Genomic DNA, 21,791 nt, shown 5'->3' on the forward strand with positions numbered 1-21,791 from the left:
ACACAAAAATGCCCAACTGATTTTTAACAAGTATATAAGTCATTTAAGGGAGGAAGGATAATCCTTCCCACACACAGTACTGAAAAAACTGGATATGCATAGGCGAAATAAATGAACCTTGACCTAAATATCACAACTTATATAAAAATTAACTCAAAAGGGACCACGGACTTAAATATAAAATGTGAAACTATAAAACATCCAGGGAAAAAAACCCAGGATAAATCTTCAGGACTGAGGGCAAAGCAGAGAGTTCTTGGACACGACACCAAAATCATCATCCATGAAAGGAAAAATTGATAAACTGAACTTCATCAAAATTTAAGACTTTGCTCTACAAAAGACCCTGTGGAAAAGATAAAAAGATCCCGACAAAATACTAAGTATCTAGAACATATAAAGAACTCTCAAAACTCAAAGTCAAAAAACCCAAACAATCCAGTGAGAAAATAGGCAAAGGACATGAAGAGAGATTTCACCAAAGAAGGTACAAATAAGCACATGAAGAGTTGTTCAACATGATTAGCCATTAGGGAAATGCAAACTAAAACCACAATGAGCTACAATTACACACCTATCAGAATGACCAAAAAAAAAAAAAAACAGTGACTACCCAAAATACTGGTGAGAACGCTTAGAAAATGGATTGCTCATATATGGCTGGTGGAGACGTAATATTGTATAGCCACTCTGGGAAAAACTTTGGCAGTTTCTTATAAAACTAAATATAAAGCTACCATACAACCCAGCAAGTTTAGTCTTGGTCATTTATGCCAGACAAACAAAAAGTACATTCACAGAAAAACTCGTACATGAATGTTCATAGCAGTTTTATCTGCAATAGCCTAAAACTGCAAACAGCCTAGATGTCCTTCAATGAGTCAGTGGTGAAACAAACCTTGATACAAAGATACCATGGAATACTACTTAACAATAAAAAGGAACAAACTATTGATACACTCAACAACTTGGATGAACCCTCAGGGAACTATGTTGAATGAAAAAAGCCAATTCTGAAGGGTTACATATTTGTGATTTCATTTATAACATTTTTGAAAGGACAAAATTATCGAAATGGAGAACAGAAGAGTGACTGCCAGGCCAAGAGGGAAGTAGCTGTGGTTATAAAAGAGTAACAGGAGGGAGAATTCTTATGGTGATTGAACAATATATTTTGTATCTTTTCTGTGGTAGTGGATACATGTGGTGAAATTGTATAGACCTAAATACAAACCCAAATGAGTACAACTGGGAAAATCTGAATATGATGAATTGTATCAATGTGAATACACAGTCTGGTTGTGATATACTATATCATTGCAAAATGTTGGGTAAAAGGTAACAGAATCTGTATATTATTCCTTACAACAGCAATTAATAATCTACAATTACCTCAATAAAAATATCAGATTACAAAAGTCTATGGAACATTTGCAACACCAGATTTCAGAAAAATCAGTATCAAATTATGGTGGTGGGGACCTACGAGACATTAAGGACATGTCCAAACAACAGTTAGCACCATACTTATCGGTGCAACACTAGAAATTCCATTAAATTCACAAAGAAGCCAAAATTATCACCAACATCATCTAATGTTATTCTGCGTTCTGGCTAGTGCTACACAAAAAGAAGATAAGTTGCATGAATGAGCTTTAAAAGACAGCATAAATGAGGAGAAAAAATCATTTACAAGTCATGAAAATTTTTATGTGCCTAGGAAGAAACATAAACAAATACACCTATATGAAAAAAATGGTAAATTGTTTAGGGTTCTGAAAGAATGAGCAGAAATATATAAAAAAAGGATAAAGAAGACTAACAAGGGAAAAACCAGTATTAGCAGATATTAAACTCTAAATAAAATAACTGTAAAAGTATATTATTTACACAAGAATCAACAAATCAGTAGAATTGAATAGAAAGTGTATGGATTGAATTCTATTCCTTCTGAAATCTAGGAAGAGAGCTCATACCAGAAACTGAATCAGCTGGCACCCAGAACTTGGACTTCCCAGCCTCCAGTACTGTGAGAAAATCACTTTCTGCTGCTGAAGCCAGGCAGTCTATGGTATTTTGTTATGGCAGCCCGAGTAGAGGAATGCAAGACTAAATCAAACCATCGTACTGTACACCTTAAACTTAAAAAAAAAACCCAAAAAACAAAAAAAGTCTAGCACATGGAAGGCTCAAACAGCTGTTGATTAATTAAAACAATATTAGTCAACCAATCAATTAAAAGCATGCTACATTCAGATTATAATTTAGATTCTAATAGAGCAAAAGCAGTGAGGAAATATTTAGAAAGCTAACAGGTAAGGTCAGTAATTTGAGAACAGAATTTAGACTTTAATTTAGCTATTAGGGAGGCTATTAACTGTTATAACAGTTTAATAGCACTTGGGACGTAACGGAAATATTACGAAATATATCACAATCAGGTATAAAAGAGAAAGATGAAGCCAAGACAATCCTGAGGAGCCTGATAGACTAGATCAACCAGGATAAATCAATGACGAAAGAACGGAGTGATGTTAGCCTAAAATAAACAATTCAATAATAAAGAGGAAATATAGTGTAGTCAGTAAAGAGAGTGCTGAAGTAAGTGTTAAGCTGAAGTTTTCTGAAAAGAGGAAATAAAAGTAGCCAGGAAGATAATATGGGACGCATTCTAAATCTTAATTTTCAGGAAACAGCTATCACGTGGCTCCAAAAGAATGAGAATAGAAACGCTAAGAGGCAGGGTTTTTTCTCTTCAGGGAATACTGGCAATATTCAGAATTAACTGCTGTAAAACAACTGCTGGGAGAAAGTCACAAAATTCATGGCTGTAGAGAAAAATTATTAATAGTTGAATTTATTATCTTTTAAATGGACTGACCCTAAAATGAACAAGTAAGTTTTGAATTAGATGAATGTAATTATTATTAGCATTTCTTCCAATTCCAGTCCTTCACAGCAAAACTGGTTTGCCCCAGGTGCTTTCTCTAATTCAATTTTCCTATTTTTTCCATCTGTGACCTACCATGACAATATAAAAGAAACTGTTCCTGCCATTATCATTTCCTCAGTAAGCTGTCTACATTCTCTATTCCACATAAATTCTTAAAATGCTATCTTTATAGTTTCTTAGTTAATGTAAAAGAGGGGAGGGCATTGCCCTAAGCAATGCATGTTTCTGGTGAACCATGAGTTGAACTCAGTAAGGCGGCAACACGGAAGTGATTGCCTTTGGGAAACAGGCAGATGGATTATAAAAGTTTTTGCGTTGAGATAAGGAGATGGAGTTGTCTCTAGGAAATTTTGGGGAACTATTAAAGAAATATTAGACTCAAGCTTTAGAAAGTTCAGTATGGTAAGCAATATAGAAGCTAGAGAGAATAAGTAAAACTAGGCCATGAAAAAATATTATAAGCCTTATCTGCATTAATACAGGCAAGATAAGAGAGGGGCAGAGATGAAAAGGATGAAACAGAATCAAGAGTAAATAAGACTTCTTTGAATAAATGGAGGAATCACAAATAGCTAGGTTTATGACTACTATTGATGCACAGTTTGACACCATTCACCAAATCCACAAGAAGTCCAAGATAGATGTTATATAGTATAGCAGAAGAACTTAACCAGCAATACAGTTTTCTACTTTACTCAAGATTTGAAAATCTGAACATATAAACTAGAATACAATGCCTTATTCATAACTAGAAATCTCTACTCAAATGTTAACACCTACCTTCTCAGTAAGCCCTTTCTTGGTTATTCTATCTAAAATTCTATCCACTCTCCCCATAAAACAATCCCTATACTTCTTTTCTCTGATTTGTTTTTCCCCTTAGCAGCTGGGACTGTCTAGCATATAACTCATTTTACTCACTTATTTGTTGCGGTATTTCTTAGTCCCTCACCAGAAAATATTATTTCCTTAAGAACTGAGATTTCCGCCTTTGTTCATTTAAATATCCCCAGTGCCTAGAACAGTGTCTAGCACACAGTAACTGTTCAATAAATATTTATTGCATGAAAGACTCACTTGTAAAAAGAAAATATTCTCTTTTAATAAGATTCAATGAAGTTCCCTTAGTGCGAGGAAAGGTAAAAAACTCAGCAACATATTGTTTACTGAAATACAAATGATAGAGTGGTTTAAATGATTGACAAGAAAAACTTAGACTGGATTAAAAAAGAAAATAATAAAAAAGATACTGAAGCCAGAAGAACTCTAGTGAAATTGGGTGGAAATAGTGGCAAAAAGTAATAAAGCAAGCATGAAAATGCAGAGCAAGAAAAGGGGAATAAAATAGAAATGACAGGAAATTGTAAAATTCCTCAAATGGAATAGTTCTGGGTAACAACCAGACTCAGGAAAGCAGCCCGCTGAAACGAAGACCAGGAGGTCAGGACAGTGCAAAGAAAAGTAGCCAAGAACGATGATGAGGCTCAGATGGGGAAAACTTGGCTATAGGAAGGAATTGCGAAGGTCACTAAACAAAAAATGAAAGCTAGAGGATGTTGATCTGAATGGTACCGTGTCAATAAAGGGATTCATATAAGTGGGTGATAGAGTAATACTCTGCAGGGGAATAAAAAACACAAAAATGCTGACACCAGCTCTACTCCCACTCCCACTTTTTTCCCTAACTCTGTGATATTATGGTGAACATGAGAACTACTATCTTTCAAGTGACAGAGCTGCTGAATCCTAAGGGACAAGCTAGTTAATGCAATTGGTTTTTAGTGGAGGAAGAGTCCTGCAGAAGGACTGAGGTTTCACAAATGAAATAATTCACAGAGGCACAATGGGAAATTGCTGTTTGGCACTTTTTCAAAGCAATCCAAGGCAGAAAGATGCTTCCCTGGTCTTTAAGGTTTCCCACTATAGAAAGAAGGTCTCATTTTTAATACAGATATTGCTATCTTATAATTACTTTACATCCTTCCTAGAAAACAAATACTCTAAACTTGTTCTAGTCTCTAACATAAGGAAAGAAACCCCATTTAAAAACCCCATTTGCCTTTTTAAATAACACAACTATTACCTTATAGGTATTTTAATTTTTATAAACCACTTTTTATCCACAATCTAATCACTTATTAATCTGCAAAAAAAATTCCTTAACTCTCTTTGGCAACTCTCTAAACTTGAAATGTTTGTTTTTCCTTTCTTCATTTCAATATTACCTTTTTCACTCTTAAGTTTACAATCACATCTATCTTATAACAGCGCAGCATTTTTTTCTTGTTTTCACAGACGGTCTTAAGTAATCCAGTTGTTGTAAAGATACAGTAGGATCTGTATCTTTCTAGGTAGCCTACTCCATTTTTTGTCATCTCTTAGTACATAATGTGCTTTAAAAAGCATGGTAATTTTAATTAAATTAGTAAATTTGCAGTGTTTTGTCTACAACGTAAACTTAAAAATAGCTATTTTAGATCCCTGATTGTAATTAAAAACTGCTGAGTAAATCTTTTAGCAAAATTTTAATGTCATTATTGACAATTTACTCAGGTACTTATAAAGTCTGTAAAGGTGTATTATAATTCAGTGTTTTAAATTTAGATATCACACACAATTTAGCTGAAAATGGTCAAATAATATTACCTATATATACGGTAAACACTTTGGTAAAATGTTTGCCCATAAAATAGAAGTGTTATACAAACAGAGAAGAGCCACTGTATCTAAGGAAAAATGCAAAGGAGAAAGTTTCTACCACGGGGAATGTGGAGCTCTATCATGAAGATTATCTATACAAATTAACAGTTAAATTTTAATTAGCATGTAAAAAAAAAATGTGATCCAAGATAACACTAACTTCTACTAAAGAATTAAAGGGAAAAAAATCAAGGATATAAAGATTTATCAGGAAATGAAGGATGCAATTCACACAGATGAAGAAAAGTGGTTCTGAGAATCTATCCTTGTTAAAGACCACTCCATCCATCCCCTCATGTCTGGGAGAGAGGCAGTACTTCCATTATCTTGGGCTACAACACCAACGTCTGGTGTTTCTTTTGAATTCCTTCTCAACCATCAAGAAAGTATGAAAGCCGGGGCCGGCTCTGTGGCCGAGGGGTTAAGTTCGCGCGCTCCGCCGCCGCGGCCCAGGGTTCAGACCCTGGGCGTGGACATGGCACCGCTGGTCAGGCCACATTGAGGTGGCGTCCCACATCCCACAACTAGAAGGACCTGCAACTAAGATATACAACTATGGACGGGGGAGTTTGGGGAGATAAAGCAGGGAAAAAAGAAAGTATGAAAGGCAATTATGTATTGCAGAGCTTTCCAACTTTTTCCTCAGACACACTTAGAAAAAGCATTTATAAGGCAACCAGAAAGAGGAGGAGCTGCTAGTGTGGAGAGGTAACCAGCCTGCAGGCTCAGCGACTTAGATGTATTCACAGCACACAGCTTGGGAAGCTCTAATTTAGAGTATCAGAAGGGCAACCTGGGAAATAAACCCTACCTTCAGAAGCATCATAAAAACAAGCAGGTTACAGGTAAGCATCAGAGGAAATAATTTCTGATCACTCTGAATGAACCAATGAATGAATGAGTACTGACCCAATCACACAAAATACTGCCTTCCTGAAAAAATCCTGGTCAGTCTGCTCTTTATTTGTGCCTCTTATAAAAAGGGAGTGAAACATAACTCTTTGGGAAGTTTAACAAGACATTTTTAGTACAAGTAATCAGAAATTAAAGGCTGGAAAAGTCTTCTACCAAAGTGCTTCTTTCACCCTTGGGAAAAGCCACCTTTCTTCTTCACTACTGTTACCAGTATTCTGACTTACAAACACTCTTTAAAGCATTACTTTTAAAACACTACCAGTAGAACAGATCACCATAAGCTCTTTCTTAGAAGTCTACAAACCTTATTTCAAATAAGCATCCGTATATGCCAGTCACCATCTTACTCATGGCAAGAACCATCTTTAAATATTTAAACTTTCAGAGATGACGTGTTAAACTTATTATACACATGTCTGACTTCAAACTAGGGTTTCCAACAATCCTAAAACCACACTTTGGTTAATTGAGATACATAGTGACGAGTGAGCCATAAACTCACACAAAACTAGAGTTGGAAGGCTTTCAAGATGATAGAGGCTAAGTCTCCATTTAACTGAGGCAGAAACCGGGTCACAGACAAATAAGACTACTTTCTAACTTACTGAAATAATTTAGTGAAAAATACCCAGAAACCAAGAACCCAAATTGAAAGTAGGCTTATTCAAAATGTTCATATATGAAAGAATTATTTGGAACTTAAAATACATTTTCAATAGAAGTAAGATTATAGATGCAACGTGGGCTCACAAACTATCCACAAATATATATTTAAAAGGAATTCTAGTTATTCTCAAGAGTCTTAGAAGTTTTTGGCACTCTGTTCTCATTTTGCTTCTAAGTGCATGCTCTCCTTTTGCTTGATGCAGGAATGACACTAACATTACTCAGCTTTTCAGATATGATTAGAGTTGTTTTTTGGCTTACAAACAAAGTAAAGAAGAAGAGCTTTACACACGGATTAAAAGAGTAAATATCTAACATTATCAAAGGTTAGGTTCAAATTTTAAAATACAGAGATGTAAGGAAACACTTGTTGGAGTGGAAGATAGCAGTGTTAAAATTAGGTTGGCCACCAGGTAGTCTTATGAGTCTAGAATAACTAGACTAATAGGGAATGAAATAAGAAATCTGAGAACACAAGAATCTAGGGCAGGGGCCAGCAAAATTTTTCTGTAAGGGGCCAGATATTTACAGTGTCTGTGGCAACTATTCAACTCTGTTATTGTAGGGTGACAGCAGCCATAGACAAAACGTAAATGAATGAGCTTTGCTATATTCCAACAAAACTTCATTTTATGGACAAAGAAATTTAAATTTCATTAAATTTCCATGTGTCACAAATCATTACTCTTTGACTTTTTTCAATTATTTAAAAACGTAAAAACCATTCTTAACTCATAGGCCATACAAAAACATGTGTCAGGTCTGGATTTGGCCTGTAGACCATACTTTGCCAATCTCCAGTCTAGGGGATAACGAGGAGAAGGGGAGGCAGGGTGCACCTGGTTTAATAACTAGAGGGACTATTCATGAATGTTCTTGTATTAAACCTAATCAGAAACGCAGCTCCCCTCTAACACGTGTACATTAATATTAGTCCCAATTGCAAAGAAACAGGCACATTTCACTATCTTTAACACTAAACAAACTACAGAAAATATAATCATTTATCCTGGGCAAAAGTAATTCTCATAATGTGCAATAATCATAATTTTAAATAGACAGTTTATTCTAGAGAATCTTAAAATTACAGCAATAGATGCATTATTTTTACCATTTTGTCCCTGAGTCGCTCTCCACGGATAAAAAAGTCAGCACAGCCATTCTCTTCCTGGTGAGGGACTTTGAAGACAGTGACGCAGCTTAGTCCACTCCCTCCAAGTGGTAACCATCCGCCACTTGAGTCATCCCGGGTCATCACCACAGCTCGCACTCGTGCATAACTATTACTAAAATAGACGCAAAGATTAGAAATTAGCTTTTCCATAAACAAAGAACAGTCAAGCTGTCAGTCTTGTTTGAGAAACCAAAGACCACATTAGTTAATGTGTGGTAACTAAATAGTGTTTACTGTTTCCATGATAGTTCACAGAAAGTAACCTACTTAAAAGAAGTCAAAAACCACAAACTAACTTAAAAGGTTAACCTTCATTTTGAAGACTAACCTCAAAATAAAAGACTACAGATCTCTCATTTCAATTCATCATTTGAGTAGTTCAAGCACATCTGACTGCCATGGAACAAGTTATGAAGGACCCCAGAGACAAGCACTGTCAAACTACATAGGCCACTATCAAACTCGTCTATGTACGTCCACCTGCTGCAATGTAACCAGGACAAATTACTGCTGTATTTGAGCACACTTAATTGTGACATCACTAAGTTTCTAACATTTCTGGAATATAGTATAAATAAAATGTTGAAACATACATGGTTAGCTCAGATCTCACATTTTCCATTTCTTCTAACAACTGGGAATCTAAATGACATAAATCATATAAAGATAAATATTGTTTCAAAAACTTATCAAGCAAATTGGTCTACAGAAACTTTTCATGCTTTATTTTTGGTAGACTCTGTTCTTAGGAGAGACTAGACTGTAGTTACATTCAGAATAATTTCCCAATGTTAACCAAAATTACTCTGCATAAAATCTAAGAAATGTTTCATTATACTAATGTTCTAGATAACACATTTAAGCATTTGATTCTAAAACTTTTAATATAATAATTATTAGTGAAATCCTTTCTAAAAGTAATATACCTTACTGACTTCTTAGAAAACTATACTGAATGTAACCTAAGCTTGTCTTGGTTATTATGAGTATCAACTGAGGTTCTATGTAACAGTTCTGTGCTTAGCGTCTCTGCATGTTCTTGCCAGCTGTCATTTCCGCTGTCAGTGCTTGTCTGAAATCTCCTCCTTGCCTTTTTTTTTTTACTTTATTTTTTATTTTGAGGCATACTTTACACATAACATCACATATTGATCTTAAATACAACAACAAAGTCTGACAAATGTACACATCTGTAATCAACATGATAATCAAGATACAGAATATTTTCATGACTTCAGAAAGTTCCCTTAAGGCTCCTTTCCATCAGTTGGGTAAACACTGCTCTGATTTCTAATGAGTGAGTGAGTTTTGTCTCTTATGGGCCTCCAGTAAATGGAATCAAAGAGAATCACCACTTGTACCCTGTTGGTCTGACTTCTTTCACTCTATAGTGTTAGTAGTTCACTCACTGAATAAACAGATCACCATTCATTTGTTCTTTCTTACGCTGATAGGTATTTAGATTGTTCCTAGTTGTTGACTATTATGAATAAAGCTGTTATAAACATTCTTGTGCAAGTCTTTTAATACAGATATGTTTTCATTTCTCTTAGATAATTACCTAGGAACGGAATCAATGGGTTATAGGGTAGTATATTTAACTATATAAAAAACTAACAAACTGTTTTCCAAAGCGGTTGTACCATTATACACTCCTATCAATAATGTATGATAATTTCAATGGCTCCACATCCTTGCCAACATTTGGTGTTTTCAGACTTCTAAATTTTACTTATTGTAGTGAGGATGTAATGGTAACCCACTGTGGCTTTAACATCCATTTCCCCAATGACTCATTACGTTGAGCATCTTTTCACTGCTTATTGGACACTTGCATGCCTTCTTTTTAAGTCTTTTGATCATTTTTTATTATGTGTCTTTTATTATTGCTTTTTAGAAGTTCTTCATATATTCTTGACACAAGTCTTTTGTCAGAGAGCTGTACACTTTTGAAGCTGCACTGTGTCGTGGTTGAGCAAGGAGTCTAAAGTCAAATTTTCCTAAGTTAGATCCTGGCTCAGCAACTTACTAGCTATGTGTCCTTGAGAAAGTTAAAGAACCCACATTTAACAAATGTAAATAATGCCTGACACATAACAAACACTATATAAGTATTAATTATTACTAAAACAAAGAATTTAAAATTGAACTAGCTGTCATCCTGGTAATTCAAACCCAAGTAGGGCCTGGGAAAAAATAAAATTCACCTAGTCAACCATAATTCTCTTTTACTGGGGTCAGAATAATTCTCTATACCGAAGCTCTGAAAGTCTTTAGCTTCATAGGCTACCATTGTGTCTAAGCTTTTTATTATTCAGTTATTCAGAGGCTCTGATTCCTGTCTGAGCCCAGTTCTTACCAAACTTCAACTCAGAGAACTGGCCAGAGGAGGTGTGAGTACATCAACGCTGGGCTGACACAGATATCAAATTGGAATACTCCAGGATGGGCTGGAACAAGTACCTCTACTATAAATAAACAGGACATGCATCCCAAGAAGCCAGAGAAAATTATTACACTGGGAACCAGCTTGGAGGGACAGAATCAATACTAGACAAAGGTCCTTTAGTTTATCAAGAATTTAAGTCTAAGGATATCCCAAGAAGCATAGCACATAACTTAGATAGATTAGGTTCAGATTAAATATGTGTGAACTGAACTCATGCATTTAAAGCTCAATAAATTTGAAGTTCAGTGAAGATACAAAGTCACAAAGTAGAACTTAGGTCAGAACCAAAATTCAAGTTCCCAATAATCATTTAAAAGTGTTTATTTTACGACAAAATCCTGACTCTTCCTTCTCTTCTACTTATATAGTAAATTGGGAAATTTAAGAATTTTATACTAGATTCTACAAGACTTGGAGGACTCAAGGAGTAAAGTGACTCAGTTCAGAAGCTCAGGGTGTACTTTGACTTCAGAGGGTGAGAATAGTTATCCTTGGTAGGGCACAGACTCTTATTTTTACCATCTTTGAATCTTACTAATTCTCATTTACAATTTGTATAATCCTTCTTAGGCATATTTTATATTTTAAAAATATAAATCTGTGCATAAGTAAGATTACTAAAAATCTATACAACTCTAGTGGTTACTTTAGGATGGGGAAATTAGGTATTTTCCCTTCATTTCTCAGTTTCTTCAAAAGTTATTATTTTATAATACCTAGAAATTAAAAGAAACAAATAAATTAAGAATTCACATTTTATCTATAACTTGGCTCTACTCAAAATACTATAAAAATTTTAAAATGTTGTTTTTAAGTGTACAAATATTTCTAAACAAAGGTGTCCCCAACATAATTACCCTCACTACCCCAATTTCTTTTTTTCTACTTTATAAAAAGTAGTACTCTTTTTGACTACTATGTAGTACTTAAGTAGCAGTAGTAAATACTTTTAAAAACTTTTTTTTATAAAAAGTGCCACCTAGAAAGATTTGTTGTCCTTTCTAGGAAAATAACTAAAACAAAGATTTCCTTACTGGAAGAGTAGGGTTGCCCAATTCATTGTTCACCTTAACACAACAAAAGAGGTTTTAAAGCTGCCAAGTAATTTATGGAAAATTTTTTTTGAATCTCATGTTCTCAACTATACCAAATATATAACTATTTCCCTTATCTATTCTAGTTGATCCTTCAAGCTTTAAAGTATTTCAGAAGCTTATGTGTATTCTCCCTACCATAGCCTTCCTTCGTTTATAATTCAACAACTCAGCTTTCAACTTCAAGACCTAAGACTAAAACACCTACCAGAAAACTTTTCAAGTTGTTCAATAAATGTTTGGCTTGTTTTTGACAGACCTTCCTTCTTGCCAAAGTTAATCTTTTCGCCTGTGCTTTTAATCTCATAACCCCCTTACCTTCAAATGTCTTCTTTCCCAAATAAAAGCAGTAACTCCTTTGTTGAAAACATTCACCCACTCCCAAATACTAACAGCAGCTCTTACAAACTTTGTCATACTCTGCCTTGTAGCATAATAAAATTTGTACTTGTCATCCCCTCCTTAGATAAAAGTGACTTAAGAGGAAGCAAACAGAATGCTCTACTTTCTGTGAAAGTAAGAAAGTCCCTAAAATCACGCATATCTGGCAGAGCAAGTATTCATGCATTTACTGAATTACAGCACACACTAATCCTTTTCCATTACCAGGAAGTTAATCCAATTTGGTCTTTGCTTCTCAGCTACGTATGATTCTCTTTTCCCCTGGGCACAGCAACCAGGTCTTCACAGCTGCTGCACAGTGTCAGTGAATTGAAGCCTACCTTCATTAGCATCTCTTTGTATCTAGGACCCACCTGTTCTAGCATGGATTTCTACCAGAAAACTTCCTCATCCCATTCCTAAGCTTAACCCAACTTCTAAACCTTCCTACCCTGCCATGCTTTAAAACTTCCAGATGTCTCTCTCTTTTTTTTTTTACTTCACTGATATTAAACTTTACCTCAAACACTGCTCAATTATATTTTCATTAAAAAACCGCCAAGTTATTACAATGATGTTGCCAATATACGTCAATTATGCCCTTATCTAAAGTTTCCTACCAAAAGGTGTTTAATAAAGATTTACATAGCTTGAAAGTACAGAAAAATTTATAAGGAGAGACTGTGGACAGAGAGATTACTTAGGAAGTTATTATAACAAATTTTACATAATAAAATATCTTAATAAATACAGATATGTATACAGACACTTCTGTTTATATCACATTGTCACAGTACCACACCTATCTATAAGGGAAGCTAGGAAATATAGTCTATATTTCCATGTGACCATGTGCCCATCTAAAAACTGGGGACACAATTACTAAAGAAAAGAAGGTAAGATACAAGGGCATAATTAGCAATCTCTAGCAGAAAGCTAAAAGAGAAAAATCACAAATAAATACTTAAGACCTTGGAACCAAAGCTCTCAGCATGGAGTCCAGAGGTGGGATGGTATGAGATGGCAGAGAGAAAGAGAGGAACAAAGAGAAAAGGAGAGAAAGACTAAGGAAAGTATTTTGAAATGTTAAGTCGAAGAACAGTCAGCTACAACATTATAAATGACCAACAGGTAATTAGAAATGTATATAAATTTAGGAAACAGAACTGAGGAAAAGTCAGAGCTGTACAAGTCATTTTGTTTGTTTTGCATGGTAATGGTTCTTAAATTGGGAGGCCAGGGTAATCACTGATGCTATTTAAAGTGTAATTAACACTACAGATTATCTCCCCTGAAGAAAATACATATATGGCTAAAAACCCACATTTAAATACAATTTTGGGGATTTGCAGTCCCTTCTAAGAAGTTCACAAACCTGAGATTAAGAATATTTGGTCTAAAGGGAAAAGTCGCTCTGCAATAGATTTTCAGATCCTACAATTTAAAAATTTATCAAGATGTTATTTCCTTGCAAATGAGTTACCTGAAACCTGCTTAAGTTACATCATCCTCTCTTAAGTAAACCATAAAATTATTATGGTTCCAAGGGAAGAAAATATGTTAACTCATATTCAGAAAACGAAAATGAAACCAATATAAGATGAATTAAAGTAGAAGAGGGAGGAAGAAGAGGTCAGAATCAGAGAGATTTGAAGATACTACACTTCTTGGCTTTGAAGATGGAAAGAGGGGTCATGAGCCAAGGAATGCAGGCCTCTACAGAAGCTGGAAAAGGCACGGAAAGGGATTCTTCCCTAGATCCTCCAGAAGGAATGCAGCCCTTCCGATACCTTGATCTCAGCCCAGTGAGATGCACTTGGACTTCTGACCTCCAGACTACAATATAATAAATCTGTGTTATTTTAAGTCACTAAGTCTGTAGCAATTTGTTACAAAAGCAATAGAAAACTAAGACAAAAGATGAGAGAAAACCTTCTTGAGGATATAAAAGCAATCTGCTAAAGGAGTACAAAATTCTAACAACTTTGTATGTCTCCTGCCTTCTGGCATCACTACCGTCCATCTCCTCTGACATCTGAATTACCAGCACTGATGCTATGATTTCATCTTTCGAAGTTCTCTAGGTCTATGTCAGAATAGCTGAACTATAAATACAAGTACTCACTGTCAATAAGAGACCAGAACGTAGAAGACAAGGAACCAACATTAATACTAGAGCTCATGATGAGAAAAAGCATTAGAAGAAAATATGGTAAAATTTTAAATAATCTTATAATAGGAAAGGTCTAAGATCTGGAGGCCATTAAAAAATAAAAGGATAAGGTGGCGGGCCCGGTGGTATGGTGGTTAAGTCCACGCACTCTGGTTCAGCAGACCAGGGTTGGCAGGTTCAGGTCCTGGGTGCAGATCTAGCACTGCTACCTTGAAGCCATGCTGTGGAAGCACCCCACATAAAAGAAAGGAAGATTGGCACAGATGTTAGCTCAGGGCCAATCTTCCTCACAAAAAAAATTCAAATAAAAATAAATAAATAAATAAAAGGGTAAATTCAACTATATAAAACACATTCCCCCATAGAAAAAACACATAAACATTAAAGTAAAAAGAAAAAGCAACAAATGGAGAAAAAAATGTATGGCACACATGTATGAGTTTTTGACTGCTGCCATAACAAATTACTGAAAACTTAGTGACTTAAAACACCACAAATTTATACAGTTCTGTGAGTGTGAAGCCTAAAGGGCTTCACTGGGCTTATCGAAGTGCTAGCTGTGCTGCATTCCTCTCAGGAGTGTATGGAAGAGAATGTGTTTCTTTGTTTTTCCAACTCCTAGAGGCCGTCCACATTTCCTTGGCTCATGGCCACCTTCCATCTTCAAAGCCAGGAACACTGCTTTTCTCTGATCTTTCTTCTGTAGTCCCATCTCTCTCTGACCACAGCCCCACAGGCAGGAAAGGTTCTCCACTTTTAAGGACTTATGTGATTAGATTGGGCCTATCCAGATAATCCAGGATCATCACCCCATATCAAAGCTCATAAGCTTCATCACATCTGCCAAGTCCTAATATATTCACAGGTTCTGGGGTTTAGGGCCAGGACATCTTTGAGGTGTGGAGGAGTGGGGAGGAAGATCAACACAGTATTCTATCTACCACAAACAACATATAACAGAAAAAAAAAGAGGTATTTCCTCAAAAATAACTTCAAAATCATTTTACTTTATTTTATTTTTTGAGGAAGATTAGCCCTGAGCTAACATCCGCCATCAATCCTCCTCTTTGCTGAGGAAGACTGGCCCTGAGCTAACATCCATGCCCATCTTCCTCTACTTTATATATGGGACGCCTGCCGCAGCATGGCTTGGTAAGCGGTGCACACGTCTGTGCCCAGGATCCGAACCAGCAAACTCCGGGCCGCCAAAGCAAAATGTGAGGATTTAACTGCTATGCCACTGGGCAGGGCCTCAAAATCATTTTAAAAAGACCAAGAACCCAGAGGAAAATAGGCAAAGTTCATGAATAAAATTCTCAGAAGAAAAATATAGATGCCATGAAATATATAATAAGAAAATTCACCTCATTCAAAATAAAGAAGAGTGCAAATTAAAGACTATTTTTCATCGATCAGATTGGCAAATATCAAGAAATTTGTTATCACAAAAGTTGGTGAGGGGATGGAAGCATGACATGTTTGAAGGGTCATTTGGAAATATCTACCAAAATTTAAGACGCAAATATTCTGACTCAGCAAATTCTACTTCTATTCATTTTCTTCTACATGTAAGAAATCATTACTTGATAAGCATAGTTTAAAGAGAAGCACTGTCTTTAACAGGGGGGAAAAAAAAAGAAAGCAACCTAAATAAGACTCAACAGGGAACGAGTTAAATTGTGGAATACCTATTGAATGCAACACTATGTAGCCATGACAAAAATGAGGAAGCTCTTTATATTATCAAGTGAGCTGATCTCTAAGTTCTATTAATTAGTTTTTTTTTTTAAGATACACAAGTATGTTTAGTATGCTACCAGTTGTGGGGAAAAAACACATATGCACATATGCTTGCATATAGACAGAAACTTTACACAATAAAACTAGTAACCTGTTTCTCTAGCAAGGTGAAATGAGACATAGGTACAAGGGTAATTTTCTTTTCATTAAATATCCTTTTATGCTTTTTGAATTTTGTACCATGTGAATGCCCTACCCATTCAAAAATGTTTTTAGCAAACTCTGACACACACAAACGTACTCTCTCTGAAAGGTTATGATCTCAAAATGGTACTTGTCTCTATAAAAAGAATTAGCAGTTTTTGTACACTTGCCATTCATAGTACAACGATGAATTTCTAGTGGAATGCAGATTGATTTTAACAGCCTTGTGCCCTTCCTGATGTCAAAACCTGCTGCATCCTGCACAGTGCACCTTTCCCACCAAGCTGAAAGAATCAGTCTCTCTGTTCCCACTATTTACAGTTTATAATTCTCCCCCATCACACAGACTCGTTCAGATACAGCCTGCATCCCAGCACTCTCCACACACTTCTACAGAACATCCCACAAATCACATCACATGCATGTATTTCTTCCAAAGATGCTGGGCTTATTTTACTAAACTTAACGTGGCTGCTCTGGGGAAGGGTAGATAGCAAATAAGGTCTTGCCTGAAGAAAGCTGGATACTCTCATGGGCATGTCCTGAGAGGAGACAGGAACTTCTTAGAAGGTGGACAGACAGGAGAAGGAATTCCAGAGTCCTCTTGCACCTTAGATCAAGGTTTCAAGAAGGAAAGATGTGCTTGAGAGAGGTTGCTGGGTGGTAGGAGAAAACGATTTCCACCTTGTGAAAGCAGGCATAGGGCTTAGCAGAGAGGTGTGCCTCCAGACTCCAAGGTGAACAGGGACAATCTCTAAATTTTAACACATTATCTAATTATAATTCTCACTCTCCAGAAAGTCTTCCCTGATGCCTATAATTAGGGTAGGTAGCTTTTGTAACTGCTTCCATTATATAAAGTATGAGTGGGAGACTCAAGTAATTGATACTTGATGGTTAGCTATGGTTAATAATTCTTACTTAAAGCAAAAAGGGGACATTGTCCCATTTTTCTGATGTAGGTTAGGTACATGATATCCTTGCGTGTACCACTATGCAGTTATATGAGAAGTTCCTTTTCACCAGGTAGGAAGAAGGCAGAGTAGTCTACTACTCGTTTCTCAGCGTCTTCAGTAAAATGATATTGCCTGGTCTCACCTGTGCTACCAGATATACTAATGAAAAAACTGTGGGTTTAGGGCTGAGATGAAATAATACTCTTCTGACTGCACCAGGGCAATGACAAGAGCATTCAGTGAGAAATCACCACTCTCTCTAGTCAGGGAACAGACAGGGAGATTGAGTTGACACTCCTGAAGAGGTAATTCTTTCATTGTCAACATAAGATGGCTTTTGCTAAGCAAGCCAGGAGAATCCCTTACATTTAGTACCCTCAACTTTTGAATATGTTGCCAACTCCTTCAATATGGTTCTGTACCTATAACTTTATTTAGCAGAGGTGAAGAGCATTCACTTTTCCAAATGCACCTGGAGGCAAGTATTTAGACTACAGCTTTACCCACGCTGAGAATGCATATAATATCTTGGCATTTAATGGCAAAGAAGAGAGGAGCAACAAGAGTAAGCTGCCAACCCTGCATATTGAGAATGCCAATTCTTCGGGGATCAGGCAAACAAGCCAGGGATGCTAAAAAGACATGGAGTCAGTGGCAGAGATTAATCAGTAGAACAATCTCCTGAGAAAAAAGGAAGCATCTCCACACACAGTATTAAAAATCACCAATATCTGAGAGTCCTGGATATGGCCAACACCTGAAAGTAAGTCCTAGGAGAACCTCCATAAAATAGGCATCTAATAAATGCCTGTATAATTGAATCCAGGGGGAAAAAAAGAAAATCAGATGAAGCAGCATGAAGAATGCTCACCCCTTCTTATAAACACCTATCAAGAGAGCTTCTGGTGAGAAGTAGACAGCACAAGGTGACTTAAACACTTAATCAAATGAGAATCTAGTCAAAATTTAGGAGCTTTAGTAATGTAGGGACATAATTACACAACATTAATAACACTTCATCGTACAGAAGGAAGTTTAGAGAGTTCCTGTGAAAATGCCACACTAGTCTTGGAATAAAAAATATAATGGCAAATAGCTAATCCTAATTGTGTAACTGTGGGACTTCTGAAAATTTTTGATATTTTTTCCTTCTGAATGCAACATAAATGAACTCAATTTTCACTGAAAATTTAATACCCTACAGCAGTACCATCCAATAGAAATATAATGCCAGCCATGTACGTAATCCCCATTTTCTAGTAGTTACATTAAAAAAGTTAAAAGAGGAGGTTGGCACTGAAGACGGCAAAGAAAATAGCTCCATCAGAAATACTAAAAAACAGGGCAAAAATTGTCAGAATAAATTTTGTCACAACTCTAGAAAACAGTCAAAGGTTTACAGCAACCAGGAAAATACTAAATCAAAAGGCAACTTAAAAAATGGTAGGAAAGCTTTGTGGCACTTTCATTGCCCTTGGCCTAATCCCACTCCCACCCCTGCCTCAGCAGCAGTCTGGAAGATGGCAGCCTGCGTTCTCAGCATGGATTCCTGGTCCCAGAGAGAGCAGAGCAGACCTTAGTCTCAAAGAATTGTGTCTTGAGCTATGTGAAGGACTGACACAGGGTGCCTGCACTCCTCAAACACATTGTAAGGCAACTGAACAACCAGTTGCTGCTGGGGACAAAATATTACAGATGAAGCCAACAACAGATGTAACAAAAGCCTGGGAGGAAAAGCTGGGGAGACTGTTTCTTCAGGGAATTAGAACAATCAAACCGATCTCATATACTGGGGAATTTAGGAAGCCACATGTACTCCCAGGACAGGACACATGTTCACAAAAAATCTGAGAAGATCCCAAGTATTCATCTTGGGCTGACCTCTAGGCTCAGCACAAGCAGGAAGTAAAGGGTAAGGCAGAGTTGTAAAAAATGTGGCTAAGTACTGAAGGAATGTCATGATACAGAGATAATCTGAAAAAACTGGGAGAGTTTTTCTTTCTTTCAGTTTCTTTTTTCTAGCTCCTGGTGTTCAAGGACATCTCTGTCAAAACATGAGATGATCACAGACTAAAGGAACAAAGACTTCAGAGACCACACATGGCAAAGAATAAAGACTTTACAAAAAGAGTTTAGAGAAGTAACTAAACAAACTATAGCCCACAGTCAGCAACAAAAATAAACCCTGGAGAGTGGGAAGAATCTGATTTCCCAAGTTATCACATTATAATATGCACTGCTCAGTTTTCAACAAAAATTTATGAAGCATGAAAAGAAACATGAAAACTTGACCCATTAACAGATGAAATTAAGAGAAATCTCCCTGAGGAAGCACAGACATTGGACTTACTAGACAAACACTTTAAATCAAATGTCTTAAATATACTCAAAGCAGTCAATAACACCAGGAAAACAATGTATGAACAAAGAGAAAATATCAATTAAGAAAACAAATTGTGAAAAGGAATGAAATAGAAATTCTGGAGCTGTTAAGTACAGTAACTGAATGGAAAATTCACTCAAAGGTTTCAACAGCAGATTGCAACACACAGAAGAATCAGTAAGCTTAAAGATAGGTCAGTTGAAGTGATCCAGTCTGAGGTGCAGAAAGAAAAATGGACAGAGCCTAAGAAATCTGGGGGACAATCAAACATACCAACACATGTGCAATGGGGAGTCTCAAGGAGAGAAGAGAAAGGGGCAGAAAGAATACTTGAAGAAATAACGGGCAACAGACTTCCCAAATTTGATTAAAGACATAAATCTACACATCCAGGAAGCTAAACTCCAAAAAAGACCAACAAAGAGAGAGAAACTGAGACACATTATAATCAAGTTGCGGAAAGACAAAGAATGTTGAAAGCAGCAAGAGAAAAGCTACTCAACACACACAAGGGACTCTCAATAAGATTAACAGCTGATTTCTCATAGGAAACAATGGAGGCCAGAGGCAGTGAGACAACATATTTAAAGCGCTGAAAGAAAAAAAAATTGTCAGCTAAGAATTCTATATACAGCAAAACTATCCTTCAAAAATGAAGGAGAAATTAAGACACTCTCAGATAACTAAAAAGCTGAGGGAGTTTGCCACAGTTGATCAACTGTACAGGAAGTGCTAAAAGGAGATCTTCATGATGAAATGAAAGGACACTAGACAGTAACTGAAAGTCATAAGAAATGAAGAACTCCAGTAAGGGTTACTACCTAGGTAAATGTAAAGCCATTATTATCGTATTTTTCATTTGTAACTTCTCTTTTTGCTTCCAATAACTATAAATCTATATTAATAGGCATATTAATGTATAAAGATATAAACTGTAACAATAATAACATAAAAAGGAGTGGAACTACATAAGAGTAGAGCTTTTATATGCTATCAAAGCTAAGCTAGTATCAATTTAAACTAAGTTGTTATGAATTTAGGATGTTAACTGGGGTTTCTATGGTAATCACTAAGAAAATATCTAAAAAATATGTACAGTCTTGTGCCACATAATGACATTTTGGTCAACAATGGACTGCCTATATGAGGGTGGCCCCATAGGATTAGTACCAGATCAAAGCCAGCCCCACAGCCGAGTGGTTAAGTTTGTGTTCTCCACTCCAGCAGCCTGGGGTTCACTGGTTCAAATCCTGGGTACAGACCAACATACCGCTTGCCAAGCCACGCTGTGGCCGCACCCCATGTAGAAGAACTAGAATGACTGACAACTAGGATATACAACTACGTACAAAAAAGATTGACAATGGATGTTAGCCCAGGGCCAATCTTCCTCATCAAAAATTAAAAAAAAAAAAAGCATACCTTAAAAAAAAGATTAGTACCAGACAGCCCAGGTGTGTAGTAGGCTATACCATCTAGCTTTGTGAAAGTACTGTAGAGGAGGAAGAAACTTTCCTCTACCCTTCTAGGTTGTTCTGGGTAGTCTTAAGAATTAAACTGACATTTTAACAGATTAACAGGAGAAAAACAAACGAAAGTTAATAATATGTATACATGAGGAAAACTGAGTAACTCGTCAAAATGGCTGAAGCCCTCACCTTAAATATCATCCTCAGCTAAAGAGAAAGATGTTGGGGGTAGAAAGAGTCAGGGACTTCAAAGGGAAAGAAGGCAATTCACAGGTAGGTGAAAGGAGTAAACATTTGGAAAATAAGTGTTTGGCTACAGAGAAACAGAAGAACACAGCAGGGAGATCAACAAACAGGCTTTTTAGGTTCCTCCCTGTCTACTACCTAGTTCATGTTATGCTAAGGCAATAGCTCACTTCCTGAGACAGGTTTTTAAATCTGAATTCTTTTAACCAGTTATGGGGGAGGTAACAAAAAAAACTTTGAGTCTTTTGTTTTCGTTTTTTTTTAAGATTGGCACCTGAGCTAACATCT

General features: G+C 36.2%; 1 protein-coding gene across 2 annotated transcripts in view; it reads right to left on the reverse strand.

Annotated features, from left to right (window-relative positions):
* SPRED1 (sprouty related EVH1 domain containing 1) overlaps nt 1-21,791 on the reverse strand; it is a 118,944-nt gene that overhangs the window by 55,229 nt on the left and 41,924 nt on the right. For both annotated transcript variants that reach the window (XM_070625661.1, XM_008534205.2), the window contains one exon: nt 8,346-8,520. In XM_070625661.1, the coding sequence (XP_070481762.1) occupies nt 8,346-8,520 (175 nt within the window). The remainder of the gene's footprint in view (nt 1-8,345; nt 8,521-21,791) is intronic.

This window comes from Equus przewalskii, chromosome 1, assembly GCF_037783145.1.
Source record: "Equus przewalskii isolate Varuska chromosome 1, EquPr2, whole genome shotgun sequence".
In the NCBI taxonomy this organism is placed as follows: domain Eukaryota; kingdom Metazoa; phylum Chordata; class Mammalia; order Perissodactyla; family Equidae; genus Equus; species Equus przewalskii.